Source organism: Giraffa tippelskirchi, chromosome X, assembly GCF_054371585.1.
Source record: "Giraffa tippelskirchi isolate mGirTip1 chromosome X, T2T-mGirTip1v1.2.pri, whole genome shotgun sequence".
Lineage (NCBI taxonomy): Eukaryota > Metazoa > Chordata > Mammalia > Artiodactyla > Giraffidae > Giraffa > Giraffa tippelskirchi.
This window is the reverse complement of record NC_137289.1, coordinates 144,747,106-144,771,903: the sequence shown is the minus strand read 5'-3', so window position 1 is coordinate 144,771,903 and position 24,798 is coordinate 144,747,106. Positions and strand designations below refer to the sequence as shown.

At 40.4% G+C, this 24,798-nt stretch overlaps 1 protein-coding gene across 1 annotated transcript in view; it reads left to right on the top strand.

Moving 5' to 3' along the window:
• FRMPD4 (FERM and PDZ domain containing 4) overlaps nucleotides 1-24,798 on the top strand; it is a 765,281-nt gene that overhangs the window by 401,745 nt on the left and 338,738 nt on the right. Inside the window, exon 4 of the mRNA XM_081566626.1 lies at nucleotides 17,852-17,890. Coding sequence (XP_081422752.1) covers nucleotides 17,852-17,890 — 39 coding nt within the window. The remainder of the gene's footprint in view (nucleotides 1-17,851; nucleotides 17,891-24,798) is intronic.

The following is a 24,798-nucleotide window of genomic DNA, read 5'->3' as shown; positions in this document are numbered from 1 at the left end:
ATAGATGCATGCAGGAATGCGAATAGTATACTGTGGGAACACAGACTAAGGCAAGAATCACAAATAAATGGATTTGACAAGTCACTTATAAAACTCTACAACAAAAGCAAAAGAAAGGAAAGGTTTCAATTGAGGTAGACCTGGAACAATAGCAAAGATATCTAAACGTTAGAAAATGAAAGCTCACAGTATTTAAGTTAAGGAAATAGTGTAAACACATACACAAAGAACAGAGGTAGGACATGGCCCCCTTGCCAGGACTAGCTGGTAGAATGGCTCAGAGGAGGATGGGGAGGGGGCAATAGTATAGGTGCATCTGACTATCCTGTGCAGATCTTACAGGCCAAAGAGATAGGCATTCTCTGTCATAGGCCCTGGGGTGCTAATGAATATTACCATGTGGAAACTTTGTTGTTGTTCAGTCGCTCAGTCATGTCTGACTCTTTGCAGCCCCATGTACTGCAGCACACCAGGCTTCCCTGTCCTTCACCATCTTCTGGAGTTTGCTCCAACTCATGTCCATTGAGTCGGTGATGACATCCAACCATCTCATCCTCTGTCGCCCTCTTCTCCTCCTCCCCTGAATCTTTTCCAGCATCAGGGCCCTTTTCAATGAGTTGGCTCTTCACATCAGGTGGCAAAAGTATTGGAGATTCATCATCAGTCCTCTGAATTCTTCTAAATTCCATGAGCAGAGTAGCAGCTTTACCTTTCACTCAGCTTTCCCAGGCTAGTCATCAGTGACCAGGAGCCCCTGTAGATTCTGCCTCCTAAAGGTCTCTTGCATCTGTCCCCACTTCTCCACGCCAGCTTCCACTGTCATCACTGATGCACCACCACTTCTTCCGTGGCTTGTTACAACTGGCTTATGGCTGGCATCTTGGCACCGGTCTCTCCCACACTATGCACTATGCTGGTCCTACAAGAACATCTGAGTGTTTCTCTCATTCCTTGTAAACTTTAACTAGCCTGTCATTGGCCATCAAATGAAGGACAAACTCCTTAGCAGAGTCTGTAAAAGCCCTTAGCATCTGATACAAACCTTCCCTCCAGCTCTCTGCAAGTTTTCCACACCATCTGGGCTACAGCCATCACCAAACCACATACACACGTTCTGTTCTCCATGTCCACAGAGGCTCTTCTTTGATTTCTTTGGTTTCTTCTCCTTCTCCCCTGGTGGTTTCTCATGCCAGACTCAACTTGCATGTCAGCTTCTCCAGAGACTCACCAGGGGACCCTGAATGCAATATGGTACATGCAATGACTTTCTTCCAAATAAAACAAGTCTTGTACGTAGCTGTTTGCTAGTTTCATACATTATCCTGGTCAAGGATATTTGTCCCTCTGGATAAGATGCTGCTGACTATACAATAGATGCTCAATGAATATATACTTAAGATCAAGTTCACCTAACTTGTGAAAGATCCCTAGTAAGTACGAGATAGCATGTCAGATACTTAATAATAGAAGCTCAGTGTGAGCCTTTTGGCCTTGGAGTAAAATAGTAAATACTTAAGGATATGATAAATAAGTCAGGTTTTGTCGTGACAATTTAAATAAGAAGAAGCCTATCTACATTTATCGTCTGCAGTTGGGTCTCTGGACTCTCCCTGCCCCGCCACACATGTTGCAAGGTACTTCCTGTATTATGGAGAAGCTCTCTGCCTTTACACGAGAGACTTACATTGAAGCAGCTGGAAAGAAGGAAAAAGGAAACAGTCCATGACTAACCATATCTCAGTCCCAAGATCACTACTTTAGAAGAGAAGGTTGCCCGTTCGTTCGGGTTCTGGCACATAACCTGTGGTTAAGCAACAGGAGGCTGCTGTGTGGGAGTCCTTCTGCCCTGAGCTGGTTTGGTTACATATATCCACATCTTTAGCTTTGATTTTAGGTGTAGATTGGAAATTTTTACTCTATTGTTTTGCTTATGAATTCTACTCCTCACCAGTATTTGTTTCATTTTTTTCTCAAACTAGATGATTTATGAGGTAGTTTTTAGACGTTAGGTAATTTGTTATTATTGACATTTATTGACTGCCCGCTATTTGTCAGGCAATATGTAAGCACATAGCATCCAATATCTCATTTGATAATCACAAAATCTTAAGAGGAATCCCTTTTGTTAGGAACCTACTAGAGGTCCAGAAATGCTAAGTGAAGTTGGCAAGTCCTTAGCTCACTCAGAGGAAGCTGAGATGAAGAGTCCTGTATGCAGATGTCACTAACCTTATTTTGAGCTTATCACGATGACTCTTGCTTAGTGAATGTTGCTGTTATTTGAAGAGCTTAGTCAGTATAAAATCTTAGTTAAAAAACAGGAGTCAGTGAAAGTGAAAGTCGCTCAGTCATGTCTGACTCTTTGCGACCCCATGGACTATACAGTCCATGGAATTCTCTAGGCCAGAATACTGGAGTGGGTAGCCGTTCCTTCTCCAGGGGATCTTCCCAACCCAGGGGTTGAATCCAGGTCTCCCGCATTGAAGGAGAGTTATTTCAAAAGCTTAGTCAGTATAAAATCTTAGTTGAAAAACAGCATTCAGGAAGGCCCCAATTCTCAAGAAATTTTGTAAAATTTGCAATCAGTTTTCAGTGGGGCCTTTGGAACCGTGCAATACATCCAAAGCAATAAAAACTCAAATTTTCCATCAAAAAGTATAACTTCATATTGTTACATATAGCCATTAGACACTTATCAAGTGCAAGGTTCAAGCAAGTACAGTATGGTCCATGGAACACACCATGGTATAGGCAATGTATATGCATTCTGGTGATGGTTGTAAACAGTAATGTAACAAATGGGGGCATGTTAGGGAAGGGGAGGGGCTCTACAGCCCCAGTGGGGACAGAAGAGGGGAGAGCACCTTTCCCCTTCAATGGCATATATTGAAATCAACCAATTGGTCCCAAGAGGAAGGAAGGTACTGCCAACGTACAGATTCTTTTTCTAAAGACTTTCAATTTTGTTACTCAATGTTAAAAGGAAAATGTTCATTCAAGAAGAATCTTTAAAGAGGATAAAATCTTGAGTGTACAATTGTTTTAAAAATTCAAGAAAATCTCTTCCCACAAGCGATAAACAAAAAAGTAAAATGAAAGTTTGATTTTTGGCTGGACAGATGAAGTAGTTGAAGGAAGCCAAAATTAATGTTATAGTAATGATAGCATTGAGATTTAATTGGAAATGAAAAGCATAGGTTGGCTTTATTCTGTCCCATTAACCATCTTAATTAGAAGGCAATATGAGTAAATAGTAAAATGATAGGTTTTAAGTTGAGAGTATATTTGATAACTGTGAATATATATATAAACATGATTGAACTCTCATTTTAACCATTATCTTTAGGTGTATTAAATTACAGTCTTTAGAGGAACCTTATTTAGGTCTTTAACTGGTACCTTCTCCCTCTTTATTAGTTGGATTATTGGAAATAACCCAAATAAGAAGAACAGGAATTTAAAAACAGAAACAGAGAGGAATTTGTAAATTGTGAAGATAGGTGGCACTCTGGGGGGAGCCTTCATAAAATTAGAGCTTTCAACAGCCAAGATGCTGTGTTCACCAGAAAGGAAAACAGAGTTTAGAAGAGGAAAGACTCAAGTCTCTGTAAAACCTCACTTGCACAAGCAGTGTAAAAGGTTAAAGGCAAACTCTGCATTCCTTTCAACCATGAGGCTGACGTGTCCAACTTGAGAACTGTCAAGGTACCAAAGATCAAGTTTAGCCTTGGCAGCTGCTTAGAAGCTACTGCTTGGGGCGTGCGGTCTACCTTGACAGCTAGGTTTTCTCGGAACGTGACATGTGACTTCATCTCTATGTGTGAACAATAAAATTAACGATGCAGTTTACCTAGGTGTCAGTGCCAGATATCATCTGTTATGTCTTAGGTCTTAAGTTGCTGATTCTAGTCATGGAAAATGAAGAAGGAATTTGGGGCCCATTACCTTTTAAAAGCCTTGCTTCCCAGGTGGCACTAGTGGTAAAGAACCCGCCTGACTAAGAGACACGGCTTCGATCCCTGGATTGGGAAGATCCCCTGGAGGAGGGCACTAGGCAACCCACTCCAGTATTCTTGCCTGGAGAATCCCATGGACAGAGGAACCTGGTAGGCTGTGGTCTGTAAGGTCGCAAAGAGTGGGACACGACTGAAGCGATTTAGCACACACCTAAAAGCCTTGCACAGTTTAAATGATAACATTAGGTTAAAATAGGGTCTCTTTACCTTTGCACTGTTGACATTGAGGCCTGATGACTGTTTTTTTGTTGTTGTTTGTTTTTTTAGCTCATGGATTTTTTTGATGTCAGAATTTATTTTTCACTTCATACATTTTGAGTTTTTTTCTGCATTTTAGGTCGATTGAACTTGACTGGTTTGGAGAATTGTATATTTATAAAATAATATATTTATATATATTTCTTTAATAACATGAAATGTTTTGGACAGAAATAATTGCTTTGGTAACTTTCGTGTAATTACTTTCACATATGTTGATGGAGGTTTCATTTGTGCCTGATTCCTCCCCTGCTTTTTTTTTTTCCTGATAACTTTATTGTGGGGCCTTTGTTATCTCTTCAGTACATTGTAGGATGTTTAACAGCATCCCTGATTTCTTCCCACTAGATTTCCAGTACCCACCCCCCCCAAGTTGTGACAAGGAAAAATACCTCTCGACATTGCTTTGTGTCTCTTGGGGAGCAGAACCCCCTAGTGGATAAGAACCATTGTTTTACAGTAAGCCTGCAATAATCTAGTCTATAGTTTCCTTTTGCTCCCAAGAACTCTGTATAAGTCAGTGATGGGGCCATGGAGGTGTGAATTTCCTGTCACTGTTCATTATTGTGGAGACAGAGCATCCCCATTGTCTGCCTCCGCCCAGTGGAGCCGTTTTAAGGCAACCCCGCTCATCACTCATTCACTCATTTGAGGCAGGAGCTACCCTGGGAAAAATTGTATTTTACAACCACATATAAAATATAGATGCCTGTTGCATGAGCTTGGATTTTGACTTGATGCATGTCATATGAAATGAATTATGCATGATGAAGACCTGCTACCATCCACTGTAGAACAATATGCCATAGAGAGAACCTTATTAATTGGGTGACAGTCAGCAAGATATGAACGGTGTAGTTCAGCTCTTACTCTGCCATTTTACCAATTAGTTACAGACCACTGCAAAATTGTGGGTAAAGATGATTAGAAACTAGAAATGAGGAATCATGACTGATGGGAAAAGTTCCTTGTGCACCCTGACTTGAGTACAACTCCTCGTAGGAAAAGAGATTTTTAAGGATTTTCCTCTGATTTTTCACACGGAAGTGGCATCATATGCACAGTTAACTTACTCAGATGCAGTTCTATTTATTGAGAGGTCAGGCAGGTAGAGGAGGGCAGAAGAGGTGAGGATTCACACTGTCCCCGGGATCCTGCCACCCAGTTTTCTACCAATTAGCCTGTGCCCACAGGCAGTGGAGGAGGCTACACATTAGCAAAGCCTCTGGAAAGAATATTTGAATGACATTCCAGTTTCCTCCATCACTGACAGAAAAGTGAAGTACCTTCTCAGGTTATAGGGAAGTGACCCCAGAGACACACTGACCAAGGAAGAACTGGAGGGAATCTGAAGATTATCCCCAGAAGGCAGTGGTGATGACAGCCTAAAGTCACCTGTGGGATGTTCATGAATGTGCTGAGTGGCCGAAGCAGCAAAGTACTTAAGTGATTTTATGGTTGAAATCTCTCCGTAGTTCTTTTTAGATTAAGGTATGCACATTTCTGCACAGGGTTACTATGCAAAGCAGGAAAACTGTATCTTGGTGGTGATTTAGTCGCTAAGCCGTGTCCAACTTTTGCAACCCCATGGACTGTAGCCTACCAGGCTCCTCTGTCCATGGGATTTTTCAGGCAAGTGGGTTGCCATTTCCTTCTCCAGAAGACTTTATCTTAGGGGCAATTTTAAGAGACTCCAAGGGTGACAAGATGCAAGCTTGAGATCCTGATGGCTGTCTCTGCTGAATTTCCACTTTATAGTCGGGCAAGTGATTTCGGTCACAAGTTTTATAAACTTAATGTGTGCTTTAAAAGAATCCTTCAAAGCCTGACCCAATAGAAGTGAGCTATTACATGTGGGTTCTAAATGGAAAACATCTCTTTGTACAGAAATATTCCGCACAACCAGAAATACTGATCTCATTTCTTGTTTGTCTCAAAAAGCTTTCCTCATGGGGTTTCTTTTTACGCCAAGATTTTCTCAAATCAGTTTTTCCACGGATTATTTTATTCTCATTTATTTTTTCCAATGGACTGTGAGATCCTTGAGAATAAAGTTTATAGTCTCTGGTCCCTACACTGCACACAGCTCCTAGCACAGGGCCTCACAGTAATCAGTATTTAGGCAGGCAGCAAGGAATGAATATTTGTTGTGACAATGCAGGCTGGCTATAACTAGCGACCTTTCCTGTTAATTGTCTTCCTTCTGTTATTGTGTCCACAAAAATTAATATCTTTTAAAGCCCTGTTTTATTAAAATTAACCCCAAACTGAACATCATCTAACTAATTTACTTCTTATTTTGCCAAACCCTTCCACTTCTTAAGTGATTAAAAAGATTAATTTAGGTGAGTGTTTACTTGCAGAACCAAATTCCAGAAACCCAAAAAGGGATGTCCTTAGGACCATGGCACAAGTAGCATCAGCAGTCTGATTGAGGAAAGCAACTGGCCCTGCATTCCATCCAGTTCTCCTGGTAATTCTTTTGAAGAGGTCACTGTAATCAGCACGACTGTGCTACCAGGAATAGTTGAAGAATCTTCAAATGTCATGGACTTCCACAATGGGAAATAGGATGTTTTTTCAAGACTTAGTGGGGGAGTTGGAGTTTTTATATGAGCCTAAAAGGTTGTGGGTGTTTTCCACAGGCGTAAATGAATGTTGTAGGCACTGGGCATCTAGCGCCCAAGCCATTGCCGAAACAAAGGCTCTCGAGAGGGAAGGTATGTGCGGGCATGCTTGAGCTGCGGGGACAGAAGGAATTTGACTGAATGAACGTAAACATGGGAGAGAAAGGTAGATGAAATCCCTAGATGATGCATCAAATGCAGTAGCAGAGACCCGTGAATGGTAGAACAAGGAGTCTAATTTTGTCTAGAAAGCCAGTGAGATGCCATTGGCACCCATACATGTGCTGTGGAGTCATAGAAGGGGCACATTGATGTCGTCTCAATGTTCATTTGGGGGCTTATGCAAGAAGCTGTGATGGGGCAGAGATTGGACATCAGCAACCAAGAATAGGCCACTGTAGGCTTTATCCATCATAGTCTCAAATTGTGAGCAACTTAAATGTCCATTACAGTAAAACAGGTAAATACATTGTCATATAGTAGCCCATGGGGTGAATGTATGTACCACAATGAAAAAGAATGCATCGTCACTGCATGCAACAATGGTGTGTGCAACAGTTGGACGAATCTCACAGGCCAGTGCTGAGCAGAAGTCCAGCAGGAGTCATTCCATTCATGTGAAGTTCAAAAAAACAGGCAAAACTAGCCTTCAGTGTTAGTCATCAGAATGGTGTCTGTGTTTGTGAGGAGTATGGATGAGAAGGGGACAAGGCGGAGGGTCCTCTAAGGTACCGGAAGTAATCTGCATATGTGAGTGTAACCATTTGTGAAAATTCATCGAACTTCAGACTTAGATCTGTGCACTTTGCTGCATGTATGTTGTACCACAACAAAACACCAAGAAACTAAACCCAGTAAACTAGGAGTTAAAAAAAAAAAAAAGAAACAAACAAAAAAGCCACTGTAATAGTTTAGTGGGAGGGAAGAGGGCTGAACTAGAGCCCTGAATTAGAGAGAGCTAAACATGACAGCACTTAGGAGGTTGATGGAGCCCAGGGCTTGGAAAATGATTGGATGAGGACTCAGAGAAAGGAGAGGAGTTAGAGAGGTTTCTGAAGTTTTCCAGAGCAGGTAAATGTAAGACTCTGTGCATGTTGCTATAGTAACTAAAGTGGGGATTGGTCACAGTGTGTTGGGTCACATGTAAATAGTTAGGATGACGATTTGATTTTCAGTGGCATAAGGGGCCTTGGCAGAATTTACCTGGGCACTGAGGTCCTAGCTTATTCTGGCATGCCTCTGCTTCCTTTGTTCACATTTATAGAAATACAAGGACTCCCTAGTGGTACTTCGCATTCCAAGATCGTCTGTATCTCATTAACATCCACCTTGGATTCCATCCAACAGATACACTCTTCACTCTGAGAAAGTTAAATAAATACTGTCTCACCAAGATCATTGCAGAGCTTAACTCTGTATCCAGAAGATTCTGCAGCATGCAGTTGTAGGAAGCTTTGTCTTTTGGGGGTTATTATGACCTACAAATGTTGATGCTTGGTAGCTAATATTCATAGGATACTTGGATCTTATTACTATGACCACAGAAAGAGGTCATGAAGATGTGCTCTCTGATTCTGTTTTTTCATTTCTCTGTGTCTAGCTGAGTCTTGGAGAAATAGGTTTGGGCTCCACACATGGCCCATTAGCTGTGTTTGGGTTGTGTGCATTTGAATTGCACAGTGAGTTCTTGACAGAGTGACTGTCCTGGCGGTAGCTTCGGGCTTCCTGATGAACCAGCAGAGAGTACTATGACAGACACTGTAGGGGGTGGATGACCAAGCCAGCTTTCACAGGAAGGCAGCATGCTCTCTAGGAAAGGATTGGGAACAATGTGCACTTTTCTGAGCAGGACCCTGATCCTGGTTCACCAAAGCAGTGAAGGCGGCCCAGCAGCCCTTTTGGCATTTGATAAGGATGAGTGTTCAGATGGTTTAATTATATGATGATAGATACTTTGTTTTAATAAAAGTCCTTACACAAAACTGTGAAGCTAATTCCAGGGAGCCATCTTGGCATGCACCAGCTGCTGAAAGGGTCTTTCTCTCTGGTTGTTCAACAGTTGTCTGTGCATGGAGGCTGAAACCATTTTCTATATGGCTGAGAAAGTCCCTTTCTGGATTCCCTGTACAGCAAGCTTTTGCTGTAAAGGATCACATAGTAAACATGTTTTCTTTTGCAGGAAATGGGATCACTGTTGCAACTGATCAACTCTGCCATCATAGCATGGCAGCTGCTATATACAAGATATAAACCAATGAGCATGGCTGTGTTCAAATCAAACTTTTATTTACAAAATGCAGGTGGCTGTGAGATTTCCCCTATGTGTCGTGGTTCACCAGCCTCTCCTCTAGGGGACCTTTCTGCTCAGAGCCAAGTTCTGTTAGAGCTTCTGTGTTGTTTTGCCTCTATATGCTGCCAGTGGATTCTGGAAACTTCATTTATATGAAGTTATCTCTAAAAGACACCTAGAAAGTCACTCTCCCTGCTTGGAAATTAAAGTTTAAACCATTGATGGAAAATGATCAAGAAATAAGGCCTGGAAGTTCTTGAGGACTAATGTTCTCTTAGAAGAGTGGCACCAGATTTACTTTAAAACTTTTGAAACTTTGTCACCACTTAGTAGTAATTAAATTAGGGTTTTTTTTTAAGGTCTTCCCTCATAGCTCAGTCGGTAAAGAATCTTCCTACAAGGCAGGAGACCCGGGTTCAATTCCTGGGTTGGGAAGATCTCCTGGAGAAGGAAATGGCAACCCATTCCAATATTCTTGCCTGAGAAATCCCATGGACAGAGGAGCCTGCAAGAATTGGATACGACTTAGCTAAATCACCACCACCAAATTAGTTTTTGGGGTGAGAAATTCATATATAAAATTAGGCTGATTTGATCACTTGCTCAGCTTATGTACACCATGATGGTAGAGACCACCTTTTAGCTAACCACTGTATACCTAGCTCCTAGTCATAGGTGCACCATCAATATTAATTGAATGAATTAAAGAATGGGGCATGCAGATACAAAAGTCTGATATCTGAGCATATTTATTTTAGAAGCAAATCACTTATAATACTATTCCAGTGCACAACACATGCTGTCCTTATATGATGCCTTGGAGCAGCCTTCAGGCAGGACACCCTTGTATTGTGTCCGGTGTTCCAGGTTTTCTCTGCTCTGTTGACAGTCTTGCTGATCCCCTTGGTGTAAGAGTTGCTGATTGGATTAGAAAGGACATCTGTGCTTGTGTAGAAGCAAACCTAACTGGTCTCTACAGATTGGATTATGCTCGTTTGTGTTCGGAGCAATGCCTTCTCAGCCTAATGAGCTAAACAATGTCAGCACACGTCTTACTGGTCTTAGTCCTAGGCAGTCCCCTCAGTAAAAATGAAGGAAGAATGTTAAAATTCAGAAACCATCACCAGCCCAGTTTCTTCCTTTGCCTTCAGTGAATAAATATCATTGTCATTAAATGAAATCAATAGTTTTTCTTGAAGTATGTTCAGCATAAAATAGCATTCATGTGGAGCAAAGGAAAGACTCTTATAGAAGCAATATTGTCTGCAAGCTAATGCAGCTAGGTTGATGTAATTTAAGAAGTTGGTCGTAATGGATAACTATTTTCAACTTCACTAGTAGCATACCATAATATTACCAGAAATCTTTATCTGCCCAGCAGGAAAGGAGATCAATAGTTGAGATTTTCCACTCTATTTCTGCTGGTGGGTAGATGTTCCTCTGTTGATTTCCCTATGCTTTATTTATCCTTTAACTTTTTTCTGTTATGTTAAATTTTATAACTTTTTTCTATTATCTTAAATTTTATGTTTCTTACAAGCAGCATAAGGTTGAAATTTAAAAATATTTAATCTTATTTTATTTTAATGTGAGTATTGCTTTCATTTATATTTAATGTAAGTATTTATATTAAAATATTTACATTGAAAATATATTTATTTGCATAGATTTAAATCTACCATCTTATCCTATGCTTTGTATTTGTCTCAATGATTCCATGTTCCTTGTCCATTTTTTCTTGCCTTACATATATTTTTTTTTTTTTTGGATGGGGAAGGATCTGAGCCTACCAAGGAAGGGCCCATAATGACTTTTTTTTCTTCCTATCTTTCTGTATATCCACTGTCATGATGGCTGGGTATGGATGTGACACTCCGGTGGCATTCATTTTCAGGACCAGTTGGTTTGGCAGGTTTCTATCATTTTAGTGATTACTGTAGAAAATAAAACATGACTTTTTAGCTATCAAAGTCTAAAGTTAACTAATTCTTTCTCTTCCCACAAAACAAAAAAATATTGAAGCTCCATTTGCTTGCTCCCTCCGTTATAAACGTATATGTGGTTGTTGTTGTTCTGCATTTTAATTTACCCCACAAGATGAATTTTACTCGATGCAGTTAGTATTTGTTTACTTAAACCCAAATATTTACTACTTTGTATGCTTTTCTTTCTTCCCTGCATCTTAGAAATTTCCTCTTAGAAATTTTCTCTGTTTTTACCTGGTTGAAGTACATGCTATAGAGTTTCATTTAGTGTGTGTGGTTCTGTTGATGCTAATCTATTTTAATTTTCTGAAAGTGTATTTATATTGTTTTTATGCTTAAAAAGTATTTTTGTTGGTTTTATTATTCTAGGTTGGCATTTAGTTTCTCTCAATTGACTAGAGGTATTATTCCACTGTCTTGGAACTTCATTGTTGTTGAGAAGTCAACTCTAAGTCTAAATATAATTGTTTTGAAGACAGTCTCTTTTGTTGTTAACTTTTTAAAATATATCCATTTGTAGATGTACATTTGATTTATTTTATCCTCTTTGTTAACTTTGGGGGATGTCTTAAAACTGGACTATAACGTTTTATCAGAGTAACATATTCTCTGATAATTCTTTGCGTATTGTTTCTGCTCAGTACTCTGTAGCAAACGAAGGTTAGGTCTTCTAACTGGATCCTCTGTATTTTACCCTTTTTCTTTTTTTCCCCCGCTTTCTTTTGTGTTTGCCAACATGTTGTTTCTCTGTGCTACATTCTGGATAATTTCTTCAAATCTATCTTCTAGTTCACTAATTCTTTTGTCAACTCTGTCTGGTCTTCTTTTAAACCTGTTCATTGAGTTTTTATATTACTATTTATAAAATTTCTATTTGTTTCTTTTCCAAATCTGCTCCATTGCTTTTTACAGTTTCTGGTTCCTTGTAGATTTAAGATGATGCTTTTGTTTGCACTTTTTCAGTTTTTTTCACACAGAGGACTGGTATAAGTAAACTTTTCATTACTAGAAACTAGATGGCCTTCCTTTCCCCTTTTTGGAAAACAGCATCATGAAATTCTTGATTTTTATCATCCTAATCACAGATACCCTGCAATTATACATTACCTCTTTTAAGAGACTGAATATTTTCTTATGGTGGGCTTTCTCTGCAAACTGATACCATCTCTGCTTTTACTACACAGTGGAATAGCAGATCAAGAAACCAACAGTAATAATTTAATATGTACCCATGGTGCAATAGGAAGACAAAAAGAGGATGCCCAGAGCCTTGGCAGGGGATTTCAGAGAAGACTCTCTAGGGGAATGATGGGTGAATGAAGGATGAGGTCATCCAGGCTTAGTCTTTCCCTTCTTCCCTAAAGAAGAAGGAATGACTAAGTCTAGAAAATCCTTACATTTTGGGGTGAGATAGAGAAAGAGAAGCCAAGAGGAGACTGAGAAGTAATATTTAAAAATCAGACAGACAGTAGAGCTGGACATCAAGGGAAGGAGATCCAAGTTTCAAATTTGGAAAATGAAGACTGGAATAGGTGATACAGTCAGGCAGTTTGGTGGTCATTGATGACCTTTGAAATAACAATTTAAGAAATAGTAAATAGAAGTCTGAGGTCGGGTAGTAAGATAACAGGGTTTATAATTTAAGAAATGGAGCCATGAGATAGGCTAGAATAGGAGATAGGTAGCCTCCACTGAGGAGGTTACAGCAAAGGTTGACAAACTAGGGCTTGCAGGTCAAATCTAGTTCACTGCCGGTTTTATAAATAGTTTTCTTGGAATGTAGCTGTGCTCTTTTTTTTTTTTTTAACCAGAGAAGTGGCCCCTTCACAGTAAATGAACTGTCTGTAAATCTCGACTCTGTGCGACCCCATAGACGGCAGCCCACCAGGCTCCGCCATCCCTGGGATTCTCCAGGCAAGAATACTGGAGTGGGTTGCCATTTCCTTCTCCAGTGCATGAAACGGAAAAGTGAAAGTGAAGTCGCTCAGTCGTGTCTGACTCTTAGCGACCCCATGGACTGTAGCCTACCAGGCTCCTCTGTCCATGGGATTTTCCAGGCAAGAGTACTGGAGTGGCTTGTAAATCTCAGATACTCTGTTTAAGAAGTTTAGAGTGAAGAGAGAGTAAATACCTGAATCAGTTCCACTAGAGGTAATAAGGCAGTGATAAAAGAACTCTAGGGGGCTTGGACATACAAAAGATAGGCATTAAAACCAGCTTGGAGTTATCAAGCAGACTTCCTGGAGAAGGTGGGCCTAAATTATCTTAAGCTGTGGTTTTCAAACTTTAGGGCATCTAAAGGTCACCTAGAGAGAGATCTTGCTAAAAATATGCACTTCTAGACTCTTCCTCCTAGAGCTTCCAAATTGGTTTTGGGAGTGAGACTGAGGATTCTCTGAGGTGGCCTGGTGGTCTGTGGACCGTATACTGAGCAAACAGGCCGTGAAGAATACATAGAAATTACCCAGTGGTATTTGAGGTACTATCCCATTGGATGCTCATAACATAAAAATGTCAATTTTAAGTGAGCCTACAGTTGCTTTCAGAAGATCTGAGGTTGTTAGTCCTAAGTGCTTATGGTTTATGTATGTTTTAAGACTTTTGAAAAAACTTGGCCTGTGTGTCTGTCTGTGGTGAATGTGGTGGTGGTCCAGTTAAGAGACAAGTGACTGGGAACAGGACAGCGTGATTAGAGAGGGACTCTAATTAGTGACACAGCTAACACTGAGAAAGCAGTGGCATCTGCTACTGTTGCTAAATATAATTGTTACAGAAAAGTTTATAAATATTCATTTAAATGTATTTCTCAAAGGCTCGTGTTTGGAACCACAGCTGCTGGGTTGCGTAAAGAAACACAAATGCACCACAATTAGTGCATTCTTTTTTTTTTTCCCCCCTCCCTCCCCCGCGCCCGCCCGCCCGCCCTCAGCCCCTGGGGCTCGAGCTGGGGCTCGAGCTCCGGCCACCGCCACCGACCCGTGCATTCTTAAAAGAAGAAAAAAACCTTAATCCTTAATATGCAGGCATTTGAGTAAATACCATGGATCAGCCATTTCTATAGCTAACATTTTGCCTGTCATATTTATTAGATGGTGTTACAACTTAAAATACTTTAGATATTCAGTAGTTTTTCTGTTATCTTATGTCGAGTGACTAATACACTATTTAATGTTTTTGTGTGATTAAGTTTTGAGTTTGCTTGGCAGGAAATTTGGCTAAAGACTGTTAAAAATGAATTTCACTTGCTTACAAAGAGAAATCTGGCAAAACCCATTTCATTTTAATATTGCAAGCAAATGGGGTCTTTTGGGTTTTTTGGGTTAATCTTCCATTTTGTTGTTTTGAAACGAATATAGTAAGAATTATCCATTGACTTACTTGTGCCAGTATGTCTGCAAATATGAATTAAATGATAGCATTCCAGTGACAGGCTCATACTGTAGGAGAGGAAAAATTCTTTCTCCTTCTTTGCTCCCAGGTTCTCTAAAAGGGACCCTGAAAATGGACCTGACAGAAGACAGATTAACAAGAGAAAAGCACACACATTTATTTTGTATGTTTTAGTTATGATGATTGCCTTCCTAAGGAAAAGAAGACTCAAACAGTTAAATATACACATTTTTATAGTTGTCCTCCCCTTATCAGCGGTTTCGCTTTCCATGGTTTCACCTATTTGTGGTCAGCTGAGGCCCGAAAATGCTAAATGGAAAATTCCAGAAATAAACACTTGTTAAGTTTTAGAATGTGCGCCATTCTGAGGACTGGAACGAATTCTCCTGTAATGAAGTCTTGCGACATCGGCTCTATTCCCTCGGGTGTGAATCGTCCATTTGTCCAGCGAGTCCCACCCTGCTTAGTGGCTGAGGTTATCGGCTATCGCCCTGTTGCACTGCTGTGTTCAAGCGATCCTGATTTTATTTAACCCTGGCCCCAAAGTGCCAGAGGAATGATACTGATGATTCTGAAATGCCAGGGAGAAGCCGTGAAGTGCTTTTTTTAAGTGAAAAGGTGAAAGAAAGTTCTTGACTCAATAAGAAAGCAAAAGAATTGGATATTCAGATAGCTCAGCAGTTTGGTAAGAACATATCTTCTCACTGTTACATTATGAAGAAGGAAAAAGAAATCTGTGCTAGTTTTCCTGTTGCACTTCAAATTGCAAAAGTTTTCCTGCAGTGCGTAAGTGCTTGGTTACTATGAAGAAGGCATTCAATTTGTACAATGAGATATTTTGAGAGAGAGAGAGAAAGCATATTCAAGTTACTTTTATTACAGTATATATTTTTTCCATTTTATTATTAGTTATTGTTAGTTTCTTTCTGTGCCAAATTTATAAATTTTAAAATTTATAATCTGTTGTGGTCCTTTAATGGACCGGAACTTGGGGGTACAGAGTCGACCGATAAGAAAAGAAGGAAGAAAAGAGGCTGGTATTCCCTGGTTTACACAGTATGCCAATATAACTCTAGGACAAAGAGCTAGCACCGTCTACGTAGGCTCAGGGCGCCCTCTCGAAGAGATCTTGAAAGCCCAGGCAAATAAGTAGACACGGTGGACACCTGTGCTCCGTGGAAACAGCCTGAAAGGGAGAGAGGGAGAGAGCGAGAGGGAGAGAGTGAGAGAGAGAGAGAGAGAATGAGGAAAATGAGGAAAGACACGGTGACCATTGCTCTGGTGGAACAAAGGCATTTATTCAACATATTTTGGGCATATATATACTCGCTTACCAGATAGCCCTTTTTAGCAGAGATAGGGATCAAAAGTCTAACAAGTCATCTAGAAAGCCGGAGGTTAGAATTATTCTCTAGAGAGGGGGTTGTAACAGTTACTTTACATATCAGAAAGGAGGAGACGTGTAAATGGCTGCTGTTCACCATATGGAATTTCCATATGAATGAGATACATGAATTTCTATTATCCCCGAAAGCCGGCTTGCCAGCTCTCTGGCACCTGTATTCAGGTGCTGTTAAGGAACATAGAATTCATGCAAGACTGAAAACAGCACACAGGAAGCCTCCTGTTAAATGTATCCTGACAATAATCAGTATACATGTCTAGAGAAAACCATAATATATATAAGGATATGTATTCCCTGAGGTTTCAGGCATCTACTATGGGTCTTGGATCATATCCCTAATGGTTAAGAGGGTCTACTTTGCTAGGTTTGCTGCAGAGTGGAAAGTTGTGGAGAAATAGGACAGAACAAAAGAGTGGGAGCTGAGGGTAGTCAACTAGTGAAAACTTATCCACCCCTCTTCATTTAGATTCCTTTCTGCCACTCTTGGTCTTTGGACATAAGGGTGTTTCTTTCCTCTGATATGGAGAGGGCATGTCTCCCTTGAGGGTCTTATGAGGGAGGAGGAGGAGGAGCCAGAGGGTCCTTCTTTCACTTGCTGTTTCTCAAATTCTTTTAGCTTAAAATATCCAGTATACCAAGGTGCCCTATTTTGGGTAGTGCATTCTGAATCCCACCACTGTCATCTCATATTTTGGTGGATTTGTGGGAAGGACCGTAGGAAAGACCAAGAGGCAGTAAGCAGCCTGGGAAAACCAGTTGGTGATTATTAGAGGATTTTTAGGTGTCTGAGAATAAGATGGGCAGGGCCTGGATTAAAAATACACAGATTCTGAAGGGTAAAGTAAGGCAAGACACATTACAAGACTGAGTAAGGCCTAAGGTGAAATTTATGATGGACAGATGAGGATGAGAAATAGGCATCGATAAACAAAATGTTGTCATATGAGCTTGATACTTAGACAAGATTTGGCCAAAGAACGTTTCTACCTGTGGAGTGGTTGTCAGTGGGGTGGTGCTTTTGCCCCTTAGGGAATATTTGACAATGTCTGCGTACAGTTTTTGTTGTCACAAAATTGGAAGGGAGTGGCACGTAGTGAGTAGACACCAAGGGTGCTTCTAAATATCCTATATTGCACAGGACAGCTCCCACTACAATTATCTGGTTTAAATCATCAATTGTGCTGAGGGTGAAATACCGCTCTCCTTAGCTAAAGGGGCTGACAGGGGACAAAGTGGTATTGAAGGAAAGCCCAGACCTTAAATGACAAGTCAGGTTTAGTAAACTGGGTGACTTTTTAAAATTTAATTCTTTCAATGATTTCAAGAGATAGGCACCATTATTATTCCTATTCACAAAGGAGAAAACTTGGCAGAAAGAATTTAATTATCTCACCTGAGGTAACACAGTTAGTAGGCAGTGGTGCTTTTATATGCATTCAAATATATGGAATTTGACTCCTGTATAAACTTTCTTAACTGATACAGTAGGGAGAGAAAGTTTTCTAGGAAGGTATAGGCCCTATCATGTCCACTTCCCACAATAACCAAATATCAAGGCCAGGCTTGGTGAACCTGCGTGACAGCAATACATCCTAAATGTTACATGTCTGTAGCCCATCTACACTGAGTGAATGGCTATAATTTGTGTTCATCTTCACATTTCTTAAAGAGTAACATCTTAGGTGGTAATTGGATGATCTAAATTCTGGAGACAAAGAAAAGTAAAAATATTCTTAATCATTGTGTATTTCTAGTTGATACAAGCATAATAAATTTTATTAAACTCAATTGAAAACTTGATTACAGTATTTGTTTTTTTATCAAGCGTAATAAGTTTTGTTGATGTTTTTCACATTTTCCTTTTCTTCTCATTATTTTAGATCCTCTTCTGAAATGCACCCCTTCACAAGGGTATCCAGGTAAATCCACTGTGTGGTATGCTTGTTTTCAGCATTACAATGAGTACCATAAAAATCCTCAAGGTTTCTATGGCATTCTTTTTTACATTACAAAGGTCGGTTTAAAGTCAGGAATATAACTACTAGAATGCAGTGATTGCACTCTGATTTGGAAGTAGAAATCATTTATAGTTACGGGGATCATCATTGTAAATGGCATGCATGGTTTAGCATTTTTTAATGTTACTAAAATCGTTAAAATTTATATTCAATGAAGAATTTTTAGTTCTGATTTAATGAACTTCCTATTGCCATTTTAAGATCTGAATATAGAACCCATTTGAATTTTAAGGCCTTTGATGACTGCATAAATTGGATTGAAAGTAAATGGCAAAGACTTATACATTGTCTTGTCACTGATATGAAACATATTTCCTTTATGCTGTTTTGTTCTAATAAGAACCTAGGGAAAAGTGTCAAGAATGTTTAGGTGAAATCACAGATGACTTAAAAATTATGATTTTCTGGATCTCTTTGGCCCATCTTTTCTGGAAAAGTCTGAGTTATCTGGGATGAGAATGCGATGACTCTGGTTAGTTACCAGGTGTTGACATCTGCAAAGCATAAGATGCCTTGTTAGAATGGAGGCCAAATGAGAACTGACTTTCATGACTGACTGTTGTAGTGGGTGCCTTAGAGTCCTAGAGGCTGACAAGCTTTCTGGTTGGTGTGCACTGTGCACTGGCAGAGAACAGAGGGTGCTGGTACACTTTCTGTGGGCTGACCATCCTTACCAAGCCCTTTCAGTCTGCCTTCTGGCACGCTGGGCTCCAAAGTACCAGTGGGTGCAACATGTAAATCTAGTTGCGAAGCTTGATAGTTGCTTTCTATCCCTCCAAAATGAAACTTTTGTACCATACAGTGTACAGACTGATGCTGGAATGCTTATTTTTGTGTATAGCATGTGACCACATATCATGTGTGACCGTGTATTTAGAGGGAAGTGTGAAAGTTTTATAACATGGAGGAGTTGTCAGCTGTACTCCTGCTCCTTTCTCTCTCTCTCTCTCTTTTTTTTTTTGGCTCTCAGTGTTTTGCAGCATGCTGTCGGTTACATCCTGTAGGACATCAGTACTATGCCTAGTTTAATTAAAACATACCTTCAAATAGTAGACACTTTACCATCCTTAGTGATGAGATGAGATATGGCCGTGAAAATCTTGATGTATACGAAGGCTTGTTCCTTATCTCATGGCAAAACACTTCCTAAAGGTGTTGTCAAGATTAAAAATGTTTTTTATATCTTATAAAAATTATTTTCAAATGTGACAAGAGGGTGTTAATTGTATGCTATCTAATAGACTTTGAGACATAAATGTACTTTATTATTTCAAAATAAAAATTCAAACACTGAAGTAGTAGTTAACTGCTTTTCAAGATAAACATGTTTTAAGCTTCTAGACCATTTTGCAAGTGGATGTTTGTCTGTATTTCCATTGTTATGTATTCTTAGGTGAATATATTGTTGCTGAAAATGATAATTTTACCATAGCTGAATGCTTAAAATTCTTGGAAACAGAGTTTTCTAACCTACTTTAAAAGCTTCCGGAGTTAAGGTTTCAGTGGACTCTGAACTCATGTATTAAAAATGTGAAAAATGACATGTTCCCATTAGGTTCTGGGACAACTGATTGTTGCCATGGAAGATGGACATTTTCTGTCAGAGGTTCAGCAAAAATGATTGCCTAGTTGGTGGGTGCGGGCTGCAAACTGAGATGTATGAGTTGGAAATCTCAGCCAGTCAACATTTGGGTCCTCTGATCCCTGTGAAGTTTTTCTTTCAGTCTGAGAGCCACTGATCCCAGTTTAGCAATGAACTTCAAGCCAGACCTTCAGATTGCCAAGATTTTCAAAATTAATTAAGCATATTAAAACAAATTGCTCTCTGTAAAAAATATTAACAGGAATGGTTCCGCAGGAGTGCATTCTGTACTGTTAATAATCAGACACAGGTTAGCCATACATTTATTCTGGCCATTGAAAATTTTCATTTGTGTGTTTTATGATGTATCTAACATACTAGCACTAAGAGACAGATAATTGAGCACAGTCTAGATCAGGGGTCAGCAGAGTAGGGCCCAAGTGCCCAATCTGGCCCTGGAACCATTTACATATTATCTAAGGCTGCTTGTGTGGCAAATGCAGAATTGACTGGTTGCAACAGAAAACCCTGCAAAGCCAAAAGTATTTACTCTCTGGCCTTTTCCAAACAAAGTTTGTGGACCCTTGATGTAGGCAACAAGGCAACAATGGAAAAGAGGTATTCTGCCCTGTCTTCATTCATTATTCATTTGGGAGTACCTTACAGCACCCATTCTCAGACGTGGCTGTGCATGTGTGATAATATTGAGAGTTTTCAAAAAATACTGATGCCTGGACCCACCCCTAGGGATTCTGCTGTGGACTACCACTAATCTTTTGTGCAGCCAAGTTTGAGAACCACTGCCTTCTGGTGCTGGACACTCCTGGTGGGAAGTGAGTTTCTGTCTGCAGGCTGAGCTGCCCTCAAGTAGCTTTTCAGCAGCCCTTCTGGGTCTGGCTAAATAATGCTTGAGGCAAGCTGTCCCCACATTTAGTGGGCAGAGGACAGGCTTGGGAATAGCAGCCAAAAGTCAAACCTGAAATTTCCTCAGGGCTGTGGCAAGAAGAAATGAGATCATTGCTGTAAAAATGTTTTGATTGGAGAATTGATCATTTGGAGAGACTTGGGTGGAACGTAAAACCTAAGGGCTTCTACTGTCTCTGTTTTCAGTGCATTCCTGGCCCACTGGTGCCTATTTTTATCACTGAACAAAGAAAATCTATCGGCCACTCTCCCTGGTAGTTATCTTCCATTCAGATGTCAATGGAAGATGATCTGAAGTTCTAGAAGTTTTGCCATGGTGGATTTCTTTTCCTCTGTGGTTTAAGAACTAAGGATTATTTTAGTAATAATCCTATTTCTGAATGCTTGCCGCATAATGTTATTTTACAGTTCTGTGCATGGCTGTCATTGTAAACACTGTTTATAGAACCTTTATCAGCATTTGCCTCTGGAATTTATAAAGCATTTAGTATAATTTGCTGTGAAACTGCTGGTGTTTTTTTTAGCTTAATAGAGTCGCACATATGGAGTGTTTGGAAGATAGCAGTTACATCCTATAAAATGGCTTACGAGTCTAAAGCACTTTTATCTCAGCCATTTAAAATGATTGATTAGTTAATTGAAACAGCCAGGTACTGTTCACATTTTCCAAATGAGAGAAATGAGGCAAAAAGAGGATAGGGGACTTCTTCAAGGCCATGTAGCAGGGTAGGAGCAATTGAGAATTGTATCTCAAGTTTTCCGGCTCCCCAGGCTGAACTTTCCCATCATCTGCTGCTTTCCCACAACTCAAGGCAGTGATAATGCGCCTGCATCTCCATCCTCCCCGAATGCAAAGCACCCCACGCAGGTGCTTGTAGTAAAACACAGGATCAAATCAGTGTTCCTGCCTTGAGGAAAATTCCTTCAGACTTTATTATGATATTTTGCTTGGAATGGCATAAATGTAAATAGATCCATTGAGAAACAGACGTTCTGCTTTTGAAAATTAGACCAGGACCTTAGATAGGTAGTGTCATCTACACAGCAGTTAGGAATTAATTCCACCAATGTTTTATACTGTAAGGTATATTTTCTAAATAATATGATTTACCATGTGATGCTGCTGTGTATTTCATTTAGAAAGCTTTTAAAAGCCATCCTTTGAAACCCTGATTAGCTAGAAGACAAGGAAAATAGAAGTGTACCTAATTTAATAGTACCTGGAAAGAAAAACATTGAAGAAAACCCTTATTAGGAGTTTATTAAAAATTTTAATTTCCAGACTAAGTACCAACAGAGAACCTCTTTCTAATCATGTTTAATATTCATGACAAAGACCCTGAGGGTACATGATACACTCAGTTATCAAACAAGATTCACTTCTCTATATATACTTTTTAAGGCAGGAAAATAAAAAAATTTAATTATCAAAAATATTCCCAAACCATGGCTAAGCCACGTTTATTCACCAACTCTAGTTAATTGAGTTTATTGTTTTGATGCTTTAACTATAAGCATCTCAACTATCAGCATTTATTACTTCAAGCAAGAGTTTGAGCTAATAAATATGTCAAGTGACATATGTTCTAGAGAACACATGTTTGTAAAATGAGACCTTTTAGACCATTTATAAGGTGGCTAGGAATTTCCATAACAAGGCCTATCTGGGCAAAGAAGTGAACTGTACAATTTGTGAATTATAAACCTCGTGGATAGAAGTGTACATTTATATTAATAACGACTCTGTTATCACCCGATCCCTGTCTTCCTGAGGCTTACGATCTAGCTGTGCAAGTCTGGTGATAAGCAGAGGACGGGACAAATTCAGATGTGGTTAATGCTGTAAACGATTGGAAGGAGCCCCTCAGCCGCAGTGAAGCTGCCAGGCTGGCCCTCTACACTGGCATAAATCTAATTTGTATGCAAACAGTGAGCCCGAATGCATCAGGCAGTCATTCCTGATGGCGCATGTTTCCCTTGGTTCCTTTGCCCCTAAGTTGCAGTGGGTGATGTGCAGGGGTCTTGAATTGATCCTGGGCACACAGTGGGATGGCATCACAGCTTGCAAACACCCATCTTCAGAAAATCCCAACTCAGAACTGCTGGCACACCTGCTCATCCATATCCCTTCCAAGAGAGATGCTCCTCATGATGCTTCCAAGGGTGATTACTATTCCAGCATCTGGGGATAAAGCTCTTAGTGCCCACGACATGCAGAAACCCATGAATTATCTCCTGACATTGAAATGAAGTGCTGTGATATAAAGTGACAGAAGGGTGTCAGGGGACTGGGTGCTGACCTCAGAGATGATACAGGAAGCGAGCCAGTCATAGGGATAAATCAAGAAGGGCATTTCAAGAGAGGACAGCATGAGGTGGGCAAAGATGCTTGGTGTGGTCAGGGGACTTTAAGAACAGCCTGGCAGGAGCCTCATGTTGTTTAGTCGCTAAGTTGTGACTGACTCTTTGCAACCCCATGGACTGTAGCCCCCCGGGCTCCTCTGTCCATGGGATTTTCCCGGCAAGATTACTGGAGTGGGTTGCCGTTTCCTCCTCCAAGGAGCCTCATGGGCAGGCACAAAGGTGGTGGGGCAAGGTTGAGAGATGCCAGAGCCAGGCTCTGTAGGCAATGGTTTGAGTTGGGAGTTCATCAGAAGTGTGATGCGAAGCCTGTGCCTGTTTGTAAGCATGTAAGGGACCTTCTCTGTTTTCCAGTTACAACTTTATATCATGCAGCTGGTAAATCAGTCCGTATAGCTTGTCACAAGCAGAATTAGGACAGAAAAATATCAGGGTGCCTTATATATAGTGGTGTGAATATTGTTTCACAAAATTTTAGTTTTCATACTTTGTTACTTTTAAGTTGCGTATTTTTTTGTGTTTTGACATCTCAAATCAAGGTGGGTCTCAAAATCAATGACATCTAAGATTTGATGAAATATGGTATAAATGTTTTAGCATATCTGAAATGCGTTCCTAGGCAATGTTTATTTTGAACTGTGGGTCACAGTCAATATTTTACTACCACAGTGCTAGTTAATGGTAGCAAGTTCAAGGCAGCCTGGAGTTCGAAAAGCAAGCAGAATTGGATGCCACCATTCAGAATGGGGTGACTCAGAGGAGGTAGATGTAACCTTGGCTTTGGAAGCAAATGTAGTTGTCACCCAGAATGCCTCTATCAGATGAGTGTGACCCCAGCCGACAGACTCCAGCACTGATAACCAAATGTAACAGGATGGGAAGGGTGCCCAATGGGTAGAGGGAGTCTGGAGCTGGGAAGGCTTGGGGCTGTTCGTAGTACCGTGTCTAGGTTGGAGAAGCAACAGGAGTAAAAACAGCCTTTAGAGGCTCATGGATAGGAGGATGGTTACCAAGACATGGTCTGCGGTAGTAAGAACCAGGCCCAAGCCTCTTCAGAGGGGTTACTTTGCAGGAATAGTAATCATATGCTCAGGGAGAGAGCCCACCTAACTCTGTTTTAGGAGTCTACAGTTTGGGGACTGGGCCTCTCTGATTACATGGAAGCCAGGCCAAGGCCTTTCTAGCCACAAGGGCAACTGGAATCCCACAGTGTTGGCTTGGATTTATGTAAACCCCATCTGTCTACATCTGAGTTCATTTCCTTTAAGAGCAAAATTGAACCTCTGGGGGAGATGAGTTGTTTAAGGAAGAGGAGTGAATCCTGGTATAGCTTCCATCATCTCATGGAAATAACTGATGAGTGCGTGAATTGCCACAGGTGGGTTCAGCCAACAAAGAGAAGGAAGAATCTGCATGTCTTGTCTTCGAAGTAAAGCCCTGTGTTGCCGTCCCTCTCCAAGTTCTCTCAGGCAAAACCCTACCTTCATTTCTCCCAGGTAAACAGGAAGAGACAACAAAGATCTATTTTACAGTTTTCAGGCTGGGCAGGAGCCTTGCTTTCACTAATTTTATATTTGCAGCCTGATGATGTGTAATTCTCCTAGGTGGTGCTAGTGGTAAAGATTCCTCCTGCCAATGCAAGAGACAAGAGAGGGGCGGGTTTGATTCCTGGGTAGGAAAGATCCCCTGGAGGAGGGCACTGGCAGCCCACTCCAATATTCTTACCTGGAGAATCCCATGGACAGAGGAGCCTGGCAGACTACAGTTGAGGGGGTCGCACAGAGTCCGACACAGCTGAGTGTCTGAGCAGCATCAATGTGTAATTCAAGTTGTGTAACCTTTTCCCAAGGAACTGAATTTAGTCATAATATATTGTTTCCTAATGCACACTTCAAAATATGCCCTTTATTAACTGTCAGATGATGTCTGAAATTAATCAAGT